This window comes from Chlorocebus sabaeus, chromosome 1 (genome assembly GCF_047675955.1).
Source record: "Chlorocebus sabaeus isolate Y175 chromosome 1, mChlSab1.0.hap1, whole genome shotgun sequence".
Classification (NCBI taxonomy): domain Eukaryota; kingdom Metazoa; phylum Chordata; class Mammalia; order Primates; family Cercopithecidae; genus Chlorocebus; species Chlorocebus sabaeus.
The window spans coordinates 104,657,627-104,673,345 of NC_132904.1; the positions used below are offsets into that span (position 1 = coordinate 104,657,627).

Here is a 15,719-nt window from a genome sequence, read left to right on the forward strand (position 1 = left end):
AGAGTCTGTCACTTTTGAAAGACATCTTGGTTGTCACTAGTTTTTAAATTTTTTTTTTTTTTTTTAGAGACAGGGTCTTGCTCTGACACACAGGCTGGAGTACAATGGCTGCTCCCAGCTCACTATAGCTTCGAACTCCTGGCTTCAAGCCATGTTCCTGCCTCAGCCTCCCAAAGTGCTGGGATTAAAGGTGTGAGCCATCATGCCTGGCCTGTTTTCAGTTTTTTTTTTTTTTGAGATGGAGTCTTGCTCTGTTGCTCAGACTGGAGTGCAATGGCACAGTCTCGGCTCACCACAACCTCCGTCTCCCAGGTTCAAGCGATTCTCCTGCCTCAGCCTCCTGAGTAGCTGGGACTACAGGCATGCACCATCATAGCTGGCTAAATTTTGTATTTTTAGTAGAGATGGGGTTTCATTACGTTGGCCAGGATGGTCTCGAACTCTTGACCTCACTATCCGCTTTCCTTGGCCTCCCAAAGTGCTGGGATTACAGGTGTGAACCACCACACTTGGCCTGTTTTCAGTTTTTAGGCACTATAAGCAAACACCAGTGTCTAGGTTTTTGTGTGAACACAAGTTTTTCAACTGATTTGGGTAATGTGAGTGTTGGTTCACATGGGGAATGCAAACTGTTTTCAAAAGCAACTGTATGATTTTTAATTTTAATTTTTTTTTTTTTTTTTTTTTTTTTTTGAGACGGAGTCTCGCTCTGTCGCCCAGGCTGGAGTGCAGTGGCGCAATCTCGGCTCACTGCAAGCTCCGCCTCCCGGGTTCACGCCATTCTCCTACCTCAGCCTCCCGAGTAGCTGGGACTACAGGCGCCCGCCACTGCGCCCGGCTAATTTTTTTCTATTTTTTAGTAGAGACGGGGTTTCACCATGGTCTCGATCTCCTGACCTTGTGATCCGCCCGCCTCGGCCTCCCAAAGTGCTGGGATTACAGGCGTGAGCCACCGCGCCCGGCCGCAACTGTATGATTTTTAATTCTTACCAGTAACAAACAAGAGTTCCTGCTGCTCTGCATATTTGTGGTCAAGGACTTGCCAGTTTTTAAACCTGTTTTCTTATATTAGCCATTCTAATAGATATTCGTATCTCACTGGGGTATTAATTTGCATTTTCCTAATGACTAATGATATGGAAGATCTTTTCATATGCTTATTTCCATTTGTATATTTCCTTTGGTAAAAGTATCTTCAGATCTCTTATCCACTTAAAAAAATTGTTTGGTTTTTGTTGTTAAGTTTTAAGAGTTCTATACATATGTTCTGGGTATAAACCCTTTATCAGATGTGTAAGACACAAATTTGCACCCAGCCATTTTTTTTTTTTTTTTTTTTTTTGAGACAGGGTTTTACCCTGTCATCCAGGCTAAAGTGTGGTGGTGCAGTTGTGGCTCACTGCAGCCTTCACCTCCCGGGCTCAAGCGATCCTCCAGCCTCATCCTCCCAAGCAGCTGGGACTAAGTGCACCACCACACCTGGCTAATTTTTAAAAATTGTTTTCTAGTGATGAAGTCTCACTATGCTGCCCAGGCTGGTATAGAACTCCTGAGTTCAAGCAATCCTCTTGCCTGGGCCTCCCAAAGTGCTGGGATTACAGGCATGAGCCATTGTATCTGGCCCAGCCCATTTCTTTTAACATGCCTCTTGTAGAGCAAGTTTTTAATTTTTTATAAATTGGCCTAAGTTTTGCCTTTATAGCCCATGCTTTTGGTGTCATATATAAAACTCATTGTCAAATCCAACTTTGTACAATTTTTTTCTTATGTTTTCATTTAGAAGTCTTATGGTCTTGTGTTTTACATTCTGAACCATTTTATGGTTAATTTTTGCATAAGGTATGAGGTATTTGTAGAGGTTCTTTTTCTACATATGGATGTCTGAGTGTTCCAGCAACATTTGTTGATAAGACCATCCTTTCTGCAATGAATTGCCTTTAAGCCTTTGTCAAAATCAGATGTATGGGTCTCTATATGGACTTTGTATTTGGTTCCACTGATCTACATGCCTAAACTATCAAAAATGCCCCTTAATCTTGATTATCATATTTTTTAGTAAGTTTTGAAATCTGGTAATGTGAGTCCTCCAAATTGTTCTTTTTCAGAAACTCTTTAGGCTATTGTAGTTTCTTTTCCATTTAAAATTTAGAATTCAGCTCCGTGTTACCTATAAAAATGCTTGCAGGCATTTTGACTGTGAAAAATCTATAATTAGATTGGGGGGAATAACACCTTAACAATATTGAGTCTCTCAATCTGTGCACACAGTACAATTCTCCTTTTATTCAGGCCTTAGATTTCGGGCAATTTGGAGCATTTGGATTTCACACATATTTTGTTAGATTATCTCTAAGCGTTTTGTTTGTTGCTATTATAAATGCATACTTTCAAAAATTTTCCAAACTTCAATTGTTCATTGCAGGCATACAGAATACAATGGATTTGTGTACACTCTGTATTCTATGACCTTGCTTAACTTTAGTTTTGCGTCATTTTCAGTTTCCTAAGCAAACATGATGTTATCTGTGATAGTCTTCAAGGAGCCATGTTTAAAATAAAATAGTAAACACCATGTGAAATAATGTAGTTCTGGAAGGTATCCACTACGTGCCAAATGATGGTTTGTTGGTCTAGTGATATTTAACAAAAGAAATGACAATAATAAATCAAAATATCTGTTTTGTATTTGTCTGAAAGGAGCAGCCAGATACAGGTCAGGAAGGGAAAAAAAAAAGGCATGGAGATAGCAGCAGCGAAACTAATCATAAACGAGGGTGTCATTTTGAAACTAATTCTCAGAGTCAGAGTTGTAATTCATTAAATAGTTTTGGCATAAATTTGTAAAAAGAACAGCTGGTCTTCTTTGGGTCTTACCAGTCATGCATGAATATAAACCATTAAATTTCTGCCAATTCCAATATTTTTTCTGATAAGCTGATTTTATGACTATGTAGTCTCTTGTGTTGATGAAATATTTCCCTTAAGGAATAAATAACTCACCAGTAAGCAGGCTGGAATAAACCCTTCATCTGTACAGTGTTCTGCATATTCTTTTAAATCTGAACTTTCCAAAATAAAAGTCTGGCAGGTAGAAATGAGGTTTTCTTGCTGTAAGTAACCTAAATAAAATATAAAAGTTTAAGTACTTATACTGAATTCTGTACTTTTGGTTAAAACTGCTATTGAAAATGCTATAGCATGTACTGATATCACAATTTAAACCTTCGGTGGAATGCTCTAGTGTTTGGCAGCCTTGAACAGAAACACCAGGTTGTGCTGCAATACAAAGTATAATTCATAGAACAGGTGGCCCTTTCACAGGAAACAATTCTAGCTAAATTAGTAAAATAAAGTGTTTAACCAAGTATAATTATTTCACAGTACTTACAGGAGGACCAATAAATTAATGATAAATAACTATGTTCCTCTACTGCATAACTTCCATAATGACCAGGTCAATTGATGGTATAAATTCACTTACTGGGTTATCAGGAAACTATGTTCTCACAACAATGCTATGTATTTGTATACTTCATTTATTTGCCAAACGATTTATAAAAAGAATGAATAGCCGGGCGCGGTGGCTCACGCCTGTAATACTGGCACTTTGGGAGGACGAGACAGGCGGATCACAAGGTCAGGAGATCGAGATCATCCTGGCTAACACGGTGAAACCCCATCTCTACTAAAAATACAAAAAAAAAAAAAAAAAAAAAAAAAAAAAAAAAATTAGCTGGGCATGGTGGCCGGCGCCTGTAGTCCCAGCTACACGGGAGGCTGAGGCAGGAGAATGGTGTGAAACCAGGGGGCAGAGCTTGCAGTGAACTGACATCGCGCCACTGCACTACAGCCTGGGCAACAGAGTGAGACTCTGTCTCAAAAAAAAAAAAGAAAGAAAGAAAGAAAAAAAGAATGAACAGAAGACCTACTCTGCATAAAAAGTGAGACAGGAACTCCCTTAATTCTTAATTTATGCCCTTTGGGAATCAAAGCATTACCAATTCCAAGAAGAACCTTAACTTTAACTAGTGAAGGAAGGCTAAGGCAGAGTGGGTCAACTGCTTGGCTGAACTAAAGCATGCCCCAATGCACACACAGACCCCCTTGGCAAACAATGGGATATTTATTTGCTCCCAATAGTTAAGGAAATAGTTAACAATGGGATATTTATTTGCTCCCAATAGTTAAGGAAATCATCATCCAATCATAGAGTACCAACTCTTCACAGAATATAGACTGCATAAAATTAGTTCAGCAAACTCACTAGACAAACAGCAACAGTTAAGACAACAACAAACACGGAAGAAGAAAAATCTAATTCCAAGAGTTGTTGCATTATATTATTTAAAACACCCAATTTTTTCACAAAATATTATGATACACACAGAGAAATAAAGTATGGCTCATACAGAGTCAAAAAACCAAAAGTCTGCCGAGGAAAATCCAGACATTAGACTTGAGACTATAAATGAGCTATTTTTAAATAAGTTGGAAAAACTAAAGGAATCCATGTCTAGAAAATTATGAGAATAATCTCTCACCAAATAGAAAATATGAATAAAGAAATAATAAGGTGGATAAGAGCAGGAGACAAACTCCGAAGCAGACAAGTGTAGGGTACCCGGTGAAACCCGATAACCTTCAAGCCAAAGACAGCCTGAAGCCTGGAAACTGTCAGTTCTGTGTAGAGTCCATGACCAGAATGAGAACTTCCTCAATGTCTTTTAGCCAATCAAATGGTGCTTTTTCCAGGTTCACCTATGGAGCAATCAGCCAGCACTCTCCCATTCTGAGCCCATAAAAACCTCAGACTCAGCCACACATAGGGACTACCCGCCTTTGGAATCCCCTCTCACATGGAGGTCTACTCATGTCGGGTCCCCTCTCGTGTCGAGAGCTGTTGCCTTGCTCTCTCTCCATTGTCCGCATAATCTCATTCTTCTTACACGCAGGACAAGATCCCAGAACCTGCTGAATGGTGGGTATGAAAGGAACTCTAACACTGTAGCCCTCCAGTCCTCTGCTGGCACTGGGCAGCTACCCGACTGAAAGCAGCAGTGGGGCTGGGCCAGCCCAGGAACCACAGACTGAAGCAGGGTAGGGGGATGGAACGAGCTGTAACACAAACGAGCTGAAACAGGCGTTCCCCTGCCACCTCCGTTTGCCATGCTGTGGGCGGTGGGAAGGAGAGAGAGTTGTAATGGTCTTTGGGGACTCCCTGGGCAACAGCTGGGGCTCTGTGGTTGCTGGTATCTCCAAGTTTTTGGGTCCCGCTATGTCACCCTCATCCAGATGCTGGCTTCCAAGGTAGAAGACAATCATGGCACAACTGGACCAGTTGTGGGCTGAATGCAGAGCTGCAGTGGGCATGGAATCCGGGCCAGAAGCAGTCTGCTGGGTCGAGTGGGCAGAGGGCCCAGCAGTGAGCCTAGAGGTGAGTGAGGCCCAGACAGGTGTGCCACAGGACACGGAGATGCTTCCAGCACAGCGGCACTGAATGAATCCTGTGTCATTTCTGGAGGCTTGTCTGGGATCTGTAGAAGGGTAAGAGTGGACCTCTTACACTTTCATTTCTGAGGCTTCTTGCCTTTACATTTTTTTCCAAAAATGGATGAAGCACTGGACCTCTGTCAGCCAGTTAAGAGCGAATGGCACAGTTGCAAAGGACAGGCTTGCCGGGGAAGACTTTGTCAAGCCTCTGCCATCACCCTCAGGTACTGGGAATGTTGGCTTTGTTTCAATCCAGTCTCCCTTCACAGAGGTCTAGCCATTGCATAGGATCAGAATAAGGTCCTCCGGCAACTGAAGGTGAAAATAGATTTAGAAACTTAGAAACCTTTAGAAACTTAGAGACCTATAGACTTTAAAAACTTAGAAACCTTTAGACTTTTAGACTTAGAAACTTAGAAGCTTAGAAAAGCCACACCAGGTGGCTATCTAAAAGCACCCACCCAATGACCAGGTGGCCATCTAAAGCACTCGCCCGATGTCCGTGTGGCTATCTAAAACACCCACCCAAATTCCTGGAATTCAAACAGAAGAACAAGTCCGGGAAATACCCCGCGCGGGTTCAAACCAGGTTCAAACCAACCAATTAGAGTAAGACATCTTGCTCAGGCCATAACCTGCTCCAATCATCTTGCGCCTCAAGCTTTGTGAATTTTTGTAGTTTTTGTCTTTATAAACTGTCTGTAACAAGCATTCAGGGTCCTGTGGCCAACTTCGGACATAGGACCCTAGCGCGCTAGCAATAAATCTCTCCACTGTGACTTCCGTGTCGAGTGGTCTCTCGCGACGACCCCTGCCCAGGAAGGAATCTAAAAACTAGGTTCCTACAAAGGCATCTGGCTGAGGCTACACCTCAGTATTACCTGAAGGCTCCTGGACCGGCCCCAATCCCCAAGAGCCCGTTCGGGTGTCAGTCAAGACCTCCAGTCTTTCCTATAGCATTTTCTTCTTTCTTTCCTGGCTCCTATCTCATCTTCGTATACAACATTAAGGGTGTTGTTGCAAACCACAGTGACAATATTACTGAGTGGAATGAGCATTTTGCTTAGTCATCAGCAGTGTAATTCAGAACAACTTGGTTTTTGTCTGTTCTTAGAAGGAGGATGTAATGACTGAGAGTTTTCTTTCCACTGTTGAAGGAACCCATTTGCATAGGGCAAGAGGTTATTTCCCTCAGGCAACTTCCCTTCCCTGCATTTAAGTTGTTCCCGCCCTCCCCTCCCCCGCCCCAATTGTGTCAGGAGTCAGCATAGTCCTGTGACTACAGGGAGCTTTGCTATGTAAGGGACTGATTTTTTTTCCCTCTTGGGAGGCAACTTATTAGGCCAGTCCTCCCTTCCTTTCTTAGTATGACTGTTAGGGATGTCTCAGGAAAGCCTTTAACCTGATGTTTTTCCCAACCCCTTAGTTATAGTTGAGGTGACCTTTTGTTTACCCATGACTTTTAAATCATACCTGAAAGCTCAACTCCTCTGCTAGGCAGGGCTATTTTAGCTGGTATGGGACCCACCATCCTTATGGCTCCAGGACAGACTCTTTGTCTCACCTTAGTGCAGACCGATATTAATTAACCCAGAAGTCTGGGCAACTCAAAGGAAAATTGGTGCAGCCATAATTGCCATACTGGTCTGGGTCCACCTTAAGGATCCCACCTTCTCTAACCAGAGACAATATCCCCTAAAACCAGAAGTTAGGAAAGGGCTAGAAGCCATCACTGATAACTCAAGGATGCAGGGCTTCCTTAAACCCTGCAACGGCTCTTGTAATACTCTAATATTGGATTTACAAAAACGCAATAAAGGAAGGAGACTGGTACAAGACCTCTGCCTCATTAATGAGGATGTGGTTCCAATCCATATGGTGGTTCCCAATCCCTATACCCTAACTCAAATACTTGGGAGAACTAAATGGTTCACAGTCCTGAACCTAAAGGACATCTTTTTTCTGCATACCATTACACCCCAACTGCCAGTATTTGTTTGCATTCAAGGATCCATCCAACCAGACTACATAGCTAACCTGGATGGTGTTACCACAGAGATTCTAAGACAGCCCCCAGCTGTTTGGGCAGGTGTTGTCAAAAGATCTGAGTTCCTTTATCCTCAGGTTTACAATATGTAGATGATGATATTCTCCTTTGCGCTCCAATTAAGGAAGTCTCAGGACGAGCGTAAGGCTTGTCTTAATTTTCTGGCTAACAGAGGATATAAGGTCTCAAAATCTAAGGCTCAGCTCTGTCAGACTTCAGTGAAGTACCTAGGTCTAGTCTTATCAGATGGGACCAGCAAACTACGTGAAGAAAGGATTAAGTCCATCTCCTCTTTTCCTCTCCCCCAAACCCTCAAGTAACTGAGAGGATTCTTGGGGATTACAGGACTATGGATACCCAGGTATGGTGAAATAGTTTGTCCCTTATATCACACAATAAAGGAGACTCAGGAGACTAAGACTCACTCCCTAATTTGGGAACCAGAGGCTAAAAGGACCTTTGACCAACTGAAACAGGCCTTGCTTGAGGCACCAGCCCTTAGTCTTCCCATAGGGAAGACATTCAATCTTTACGTATCAGAAAGGAAGAGAATGGCCCAGGGAGTTCCAACTCAGGCCCAAGGTCCAGCCCAGAAACCTGTAGGTTACCTAAGCAAGGAGCTTAATTTGGTAGCTAAAGGATGGCCAGTCTGCCTCCGGGCAGTCACAGCACTAACCTTGTCAGTACCAGAGGCCACTAAGGTAACCATGGGGTACAACGTAACCATTTATACCCCACATAATATGGCAGGACTGCTGTCTTCTAAGGGGAGGCTCTGGGTAGTGGACAATCGTCTCCTCAAATATTAAGCAGTGCTATTAGAGAGATCTGCAGCCCAGTTAAGAACCTGTCCCTCCCTAAACCCAGCAACTTTCCTCCCAGAGAAAGCTGGGGAGGCTTGAACATGACTGCGAATAGATAGTAGGGGAAACCTATGTGGCCAGAGAAGACCTCGAAGAAACTCTCTTAAAGAACCCAGACTGGACTCTCTTCACAGATGGAAGTTCTTCTGTGGAATAAGCGATCCATAAAGCAGGATATGCAATAGTCACCCTAAATGATATTGATAGCATGCCTCTCTCCTCAGACACAAGAGATCAACTAGCTGAGGTAACTGCCCTCACGAGGGTGAATTAAGCAAACGGAAAGCAGTTAACATTTATACTCATTCTGAGTATACTTTCTTGGTCCTCCCTGCCCATGCCACTATCTGGAAAGAAAAGGACTTCCTTACAGCTAATAGGTCTCTCATACCACCAGGAAATTAAGAGATCATATTCCTCAGTTTTCCTTCCATGGGAAGTGGTAATAATACATTGTAAAGGCCACTAAAAGTGAACAGATGAAATAGCTGAGGAACTAAGTTGGCAGACCAAGCAGCTAAATCGGCAGCAAGAGGGCCCCAGATTTTTGATCCACTTGAGGCCCCTCTGATCTGGGAGGGCTCCAAGAGAAATAAAACCTCAATATTCTCCTGCAGAAATAGAATGGGCCACCTCTCAGGGACACACCTTTTAGCCTTCGGGATGGCTAAAATCAGAGGACAGCAAACTTTATATATCAGCTACCGGCCAGGTAGTTCTTAAAAGTTCTTAAAATCCTTTAGCAAGCCCTCCACCTAGGTAAGCATAAAACTTATCAACTGGCCCAAATGTTTTCAGGTAAAAATCTGCTAAAAATGGTCAAACAGGTCACTAATGCTTGTGAGACTTGCCTTAGAAGTATTAGAAATACTTGTTAGTATTAGAAGTAATCCCCTCAAGCAACATCTTCTCCCTTCCGGAACCCAAATAATGGGAGGTTATCCAGGGGAAGACTGGCAGACAGATTTCACCCCATGCGGAAGACAAGAGGCATCCAATACCTCTTAGTGTGGGTAGATATCTTCACTAACTGAGTAGAAGCATTTCCATGTTGGACAGAGAAAGCTTCTGAGGTGATAAAAGTACTAATTAATGATGTAACTCCTTGCTATAGACTTCCTCAACACCTCCAGAGTAATAATGGCCCTTCCTTCAAGGCAGCTGTCACCCAGGGGGTCTCAAAGGCAGTAGGCATACAATACTATCTTCATTGTGCTTGGAGACCACAATCTTCAGGAAAGGTAGAAAAGACAGAGGACATTATCAAAAGGTACCACAGAAAACTGTTTTGAGAGACTCATCTGCCCTGGATTACTCTTCTTCCCATAGCCCTACTACATGTTAGAAACACCCCTATAAAGCTGGGTTTAATTCCCTTCGAAATGATATACAGATGACCTTTTCTCACCAATGATTTCTTGCTAGACCAAGAAACCTCTGATTAGATTACATGTATAACATCTTTGGCCCACTTCCAATAGGAACTGAAACAACTGTCAGAAGCCCAATTCTGAGAACTAGGGCCATCTCTATTCAACCCAGGGGGCACAGTACTGGGTAAAGGCACTTCCTATCCTCTCTCCCTCTCTAGGTCCGCACTGAGAGAGACCTTATACCATACTCCTTTCTACTCCTATGCCAGTAAATGTCACTGGAAAAGATTCTTAGATTCATTATATATATATTCATTATATATATACATATATATGTATCTTACATTCATATACATATATACACACATATATATTCATAATATGTGTATATATATACGTATATATATGTATGTATTATACATACATTAGATTCACTATATATATTCATTATATGAGTAAAGGCCTAGGAAAACTGACGGAATTACCTCTGTTGACCTGGAACAGTACCCGAAGTACCACTGTGAAAAAATCAGAGACCTCAAGCTAAATATGACAAAAGGTTAAGTGTCATTAACCTATCATGGACATCCTCTTTATAGTCTCTCCTATGCTTGCTCTTCTCACCCTAGTTCTGTTCCCCACAAGGCATCTTTGCCAAGGACCCGTTAATCCTGAACTCCCAAGGGATTATATACTCCCCTAAAAAGTTATTTTTCTTCTAAAGTTTAACTGCCCCCATACAAGATTTAATTTCTTTCACCAGGGTGAAACAGCTCTTGCCATAACATTGTTTCAGCATGTTTAGTCTATTTTGCTCCTTATTTCTGTTATTTTGGGACTACATTTCTCCCTTCCAGCTCCTTTTTGTATAATATACTATTTGGTCCATATATATTTAACCTCCTTGTAAAATTTGTTTCTTCTCAATTAGAGATCATCAAACTCCATATGGTCATGCCAATGGAGCCTCAGACGATGGCTCCCTTTTACTAGGAACTCTTAGGCTTCTGAGAGAGATCGGACTGCCATTTTTGCAAAACGGCATCCCTGTCAACAGAAAGCAGCAATTGTGGTCACTGTCCTTATCCTAATGGCAGTTAGATATATTCTTCAGAAGGAGAATTGATAGCAGCAAGAGACAAATTCCCAGGCAGACAGGGGCAGGTACATGGTGAAACCCAAGACTCAAGTCAAAGACAGCCTGAAACCTGAAAACTGGATGCCAGTTCCAGGCAGAGTCCACAACTAGAATGAGAACTTCCTTGATGCCTAAGGCCAATCCAATTATGCTTTTTCCAGGCCCGACCATAGACCATTCAACATGCACTCCCACATTCTGAGCCCATAAAAATGCCAGACTCAGCCACATGTGGGGGATACCTACCTCTGGGCCCCCATCACACAGAGGGTTATCTGCTTTGGGTCCCCTCTCATGTTGAGAGCTGTTCTGTTGCTCAATAAAAACCGTTTTCCACTTTGCTCAGTCTCTCATGTCTGTGTAACCTCATTCCGGAACCTGCTGGTGGGAAAGGGGCTGTAACATTGTAGCCCTCCCTGCCTTTGCCAGGACCGGACAGCCGCCCCACCCACATGACAGGAAGCAGTGGCAGGGTCAAGCAGGGCCAGGAGCCACAAGCCAGAGCAGGGCAGTGGGACTGAACGAGCTGTAACACAAATGAGCTGAAACACAGCCCCCTATCATTTGCTGCCTTGTGGATGGCACGAAGGAGACAGAGTTGTAATAGTCCTTTGATCTGAGGAATGGAAACAAATCCAGAATGATGAAAAGTGAACAGAGTCTCAGAAACCTAAGGGACACCATCAAGTGTACCAACAAGCATAATGGAAATCCTAGAATGATAGAAATGCCAGAAAGAATATTTGAAGAATTTCCAAAAATGTGCAAATTTGAGAAAAAACTTAATCTACACATGAAGGTAGCTCAACAGTCTCCAAGTAGGATAAACTAAGTGATCCATACCTAGACCATAATAAAACTAAAAATATGAAGACAAACAAAATCGTGAAAGCAGCGAGAAACAACTCAACACATAACAAGGGTTTCTAAGACTCACAGCTGATTTCTCATCAGAAACCAGAAGTAGTGAGATGATATTCAAAGACCTGATGTTTACTTTGATTGTTGAAGATAAAAGATAAAAAACTGATAGCAAAAAAAGGTCAACCAAGAATTTTTTTTTTTCTTTTTGAGACAGGGTCTCTGTTGCCCAGGCTGAAGAGCAGTGGCACCATTATAGCTCACTGTAGCTTTGAATGCTGGGGCTCAAGCGATACTCCCACCTCAGTCTCCCAAGTAGCTGGGATAACAGGAACTCACAACTATGCCTGGCTAATTAAGAGAAAGAATTTTTTAATAGAGATGGTGTCTCACTGTATGTTGCCTAGGTAGGTCTTGAACTCCTAGCCTCAAGCAATCCTCCCACCTTGGCCCCCACAAAGTGCTAGGATTACAGGAGTAAGCCACCACATCCAGCCTCAAGGAACAATTCTATATCTAGCAAGACTCCCAATTAAAATTTAAAAATTGTATGTTATCAGATAAACAACTAAGAGAATTAGTTGCTAGCAGATTTTCCCTGTAAGAAATACTAAAGGGGGACTCCTTCAGGCTAAAATGAGATGATATTGGAGAGTAACTTGATAACAACATAATATAAAGCAGTATAGGCTAGGTGCAGTGGCTCATGCCTGTAATCCCAGCACTTTGGGAAGTTCAGGTGGGTGGATCACTTGAAGCCAGGAGTTTGAGGCCAACATAGCAAAATCCCATCTCTACTAAAAATACAAAAAAATTAGCCAGGCGTGGTGGGACTCGCCTGTAATCTCAGCTAGTTGGGAGGCTGAGGCATGAGAACCTCTTGAACTGGGGAGGCAGAGGCTGCAGTGAGGCGAGATCATGCCACTGCATTCCAGCCTGGGCGACAGAGCAAGACTGTCTCAAAAATACATACATACATAAATAAATAAAAATAAAAGAGTATAAGCATTTGTTGTATGTAAACTTTCTTCCCCATCTCTGCTTAAAAAGATAACTGTACACAACAACATGGGCATACAATGTATGAAGGTGTAATTTATATGACCTTAAAAACATGATCCAACTATATGCTGTTGTTACAGGATCCTTAGGGTGTTGCGTTTCCAGTTTGAAACTTCTGCGGCTGGTGGTGCCTTTGCCTGAGTTTTGCTAGGGTCTGTTGGGCTTGTTCCACTCACTTGGCCCAGCAGGCTGTGTTCAGCTCATGCTACTGGGCCTGATCCCATGACTGCTAGGGGTGAGCCAGGCATGAAGCAGTGAGAGGGTGTATGAGTGAGCGTGGGGTCCAGCCACTGAGCATAGCCAGGCATGCTGGATACAGTGGGCGGGCACATCCAGGCAATAGCTCCCTGTGAGGTTGCATCTGGATCAGGCACACCACAGTGGCTTCCACTGTGGGCAGTGGGGAACGCAGTGGCACCCTGAAGCTTGGAGACATCAAGAACCCCAGAGCCCCAAAGAGGGTGTCACAGCCCGGGTTTGGGGAGCTCTTAGGTCTGGGCTCCCCAAAGAGCCTCAGCTCTTCTTTCCTTCTCATTGTCTGCAATGTGGTGAGCGAGGGGGCATGTTTCAGCCCTGTTTGTTTTACAGATCTTTCAGTCCCGCCTTTCAGTGGGTTCCACATTATTATCTTGCGTCCAGAAAGAATAAGGTTCACGGTCAACTGGAAGGTGAGCAAGGCAGACAGGAGCTTCACTGAGTGACAGAAGAGTCCTCAGGAGACCCACAGTGGTTAGCTCCTTTCCATAGGCAGGTCGTCCCCATGAGTATCCAGCTCTCAGTGGAGAGGATACCCACAGTGGGAAGCTCCTTTCCGCAGTGCCTTTCTGTATAGGTAGGTCATCCTGACGAGTGTCCAGCTCTCAACAGAGAGGAGACCCGCAGTGGGAAGCTCCTTTCTGCAGGCAGGTCATCCTGACGAGTGTCTAACTCTCAGTGGAGAAGAGACCTGCAGTGGGTAGCTCCTTTCTGCAGGCAGGTTGTGCCAATAAGTGACCAGTTCTCAGTGGAGAGGAGACGCATAGTGAGTAGTTCCTTCTCACAGCTGGTAGTCCCAACATCTCTGTGAGTCTGGCTGAGTCTGGGGTTTTTACAGGCTTCATATGGAAGGAAATATGTGCTGATGGGTCATGGGCAGCCACGGGTGGGTCCAGAAAAAGCACCATAAATTCTCACTCTGGGCATTGGATCTGCAGTCTGGCCTCCAGGCTTTAGATGTTTCTGGCTTGAAGGTGTGGCTTCACCGGGGACTCGCCCCTTTCCGCCTAGGTGACCATCTGCCTTCTGCCACCATCAACCTGACATCTAAGGTGCTCACAGTGCTTAGGCTGTTCATGCCAAGGGGCAGGTCCATCCCGAGCTGCCTTCAGCCTCACCCTCGGCCTCCCTCACATGCTCATCAGAGCTGAAAGTACGGAGGGGGACCAAGGCAGCATGAGGCTGGTGTGTTGGTGCTGTCCCTAGGGTGCACACACCCGGCCAGGTCCTGACAGCAGCAGGCTCAGTCTCAACTTTACTCTGAAATTGGAGTGGACACTGGGAGCGGGGAGAGGCCAGGCAGTGGGAGTAGGCACTTCCAAGCCTGCGGGGAAAGGGGGGCTTCCTGGGCCCCCGAGAGTGCAGGGATGCCTGCTCCACAGCTGCAGCTGCACCTGGGAGGGCAGGGCTCCTGCCCATCCAACCTGGAAGGGGACAGGGCACCCATCTGTTTCCAGCTCCCGCTGCCGTGTGGAGCACACAGCCCTGGCCACACCTCCAGCGCTGCAGCCGGCGTCTTGGCACCAGCTGCTCCAGACTGATTCAAAGACACAAACAAAGCGAAAGTAAAAGGATAGTAAAGATTACTGGATTATACCATCCAGTAATCAAGTAAGACTTAAAGTTGTTATATTAATACAAGTTAAGTATCCCTTATCTGAAATGCTTGGGACCAGAAGGGTTTCAGATTTTGGAACATTTGCATTATACTTAAGTTGAGCACTGATAATCTGAAAATCTGAAATGCTCCAATGAACATTTCCTTTGAGGATCATGTTGGTATTCAAACAGTTTTGGTTTTGAAGCATTTTTAATTTTTGAATTAGGGATACTCAACCTGTATCAAAGTAGATATTAAGACAAATATTGTTACTAGAGACAAAGATAACGACAAAAAAGGTCAATCCACAAAAAGATAACAATGGCTGAGGCGGCAGAATCACTTGAGCCTAGGAGTTCAAGACTATCCTGGGAAATCTAGTGAGAACCCACCTCTATGGTTTTTAAAAATCAGCTGGACTTGGTGGTGTGCACCTGTAGTTCCAGCTGCTCTAGAGGCGGAGGTGGGAGGACAGCTTAAGCCCAGGAGGTCAAGGCTGCAGTGAGCCATGACTGCACCACTATACTCCAGCCTGGGCAACCAGGTGAGACCCTGTCTTCAAAAAAAAAAGAGAGAGAAATAACACTTACAAACACAAATACACCTAACTGAGCCCAAAGTATGAAGCAAACTCATGGACGGGAAGGGAGAAACAGATAATTCAACAATAAAAGTTGAAGGCTTCTATACCACACTTTCAGTAATACATAGAACAACTAGGCAGAAGATTAATAAACAGAAAATTTAAACTGTAAAGCAACTAGACCTACCAGATATCTATAGAACACTCCAGTCTAAAACAGCATAATACGTATTTTTCTCAACTGTAAATGGAACATGTTCCAGGGCCAACCATATATTAGGATATGAAATAAGTGTCAATAAATTTATGAGATGCAACTAAAGCAGTGCACACTGGAAAATTTACAGCTATAAACACTTGTGTTTAAAAAAGAGATGCCAGGTACGGTGGCTCACGTGTGTAATCCCAGCACTTTGGGAGGCTGAGGCAGGAAGATCACCTGAGATC

The 15,719-nt window shown here is 43.7% G+C and overlaps 1 protein-coding gene across 2 annotated transcripts in view; it reads right to left on the reverse strand.

The window, feature by feature from the left end:
• The window catches only part of NPAT (nuclear protein, coactivator of histone transcription), a 66,777-nt gene that overhangs the window by 37,542 nt on the left and 13,516 nt on the right, over positions 1–15,719 (reverse strand). For both annotated transcript variants that reach the window (XM_038005251.2, XM_008020754.3), the window contains exon 2: positions 3,001–3,119. In XM_038005251.2, the coding sequence (XP_037861179.2) occupies positions 3,001–3,119 (119 nt within the window). The remainder of the gene's footprint in view (positions 1–3,000; positions 3,120–15,719) is intronic.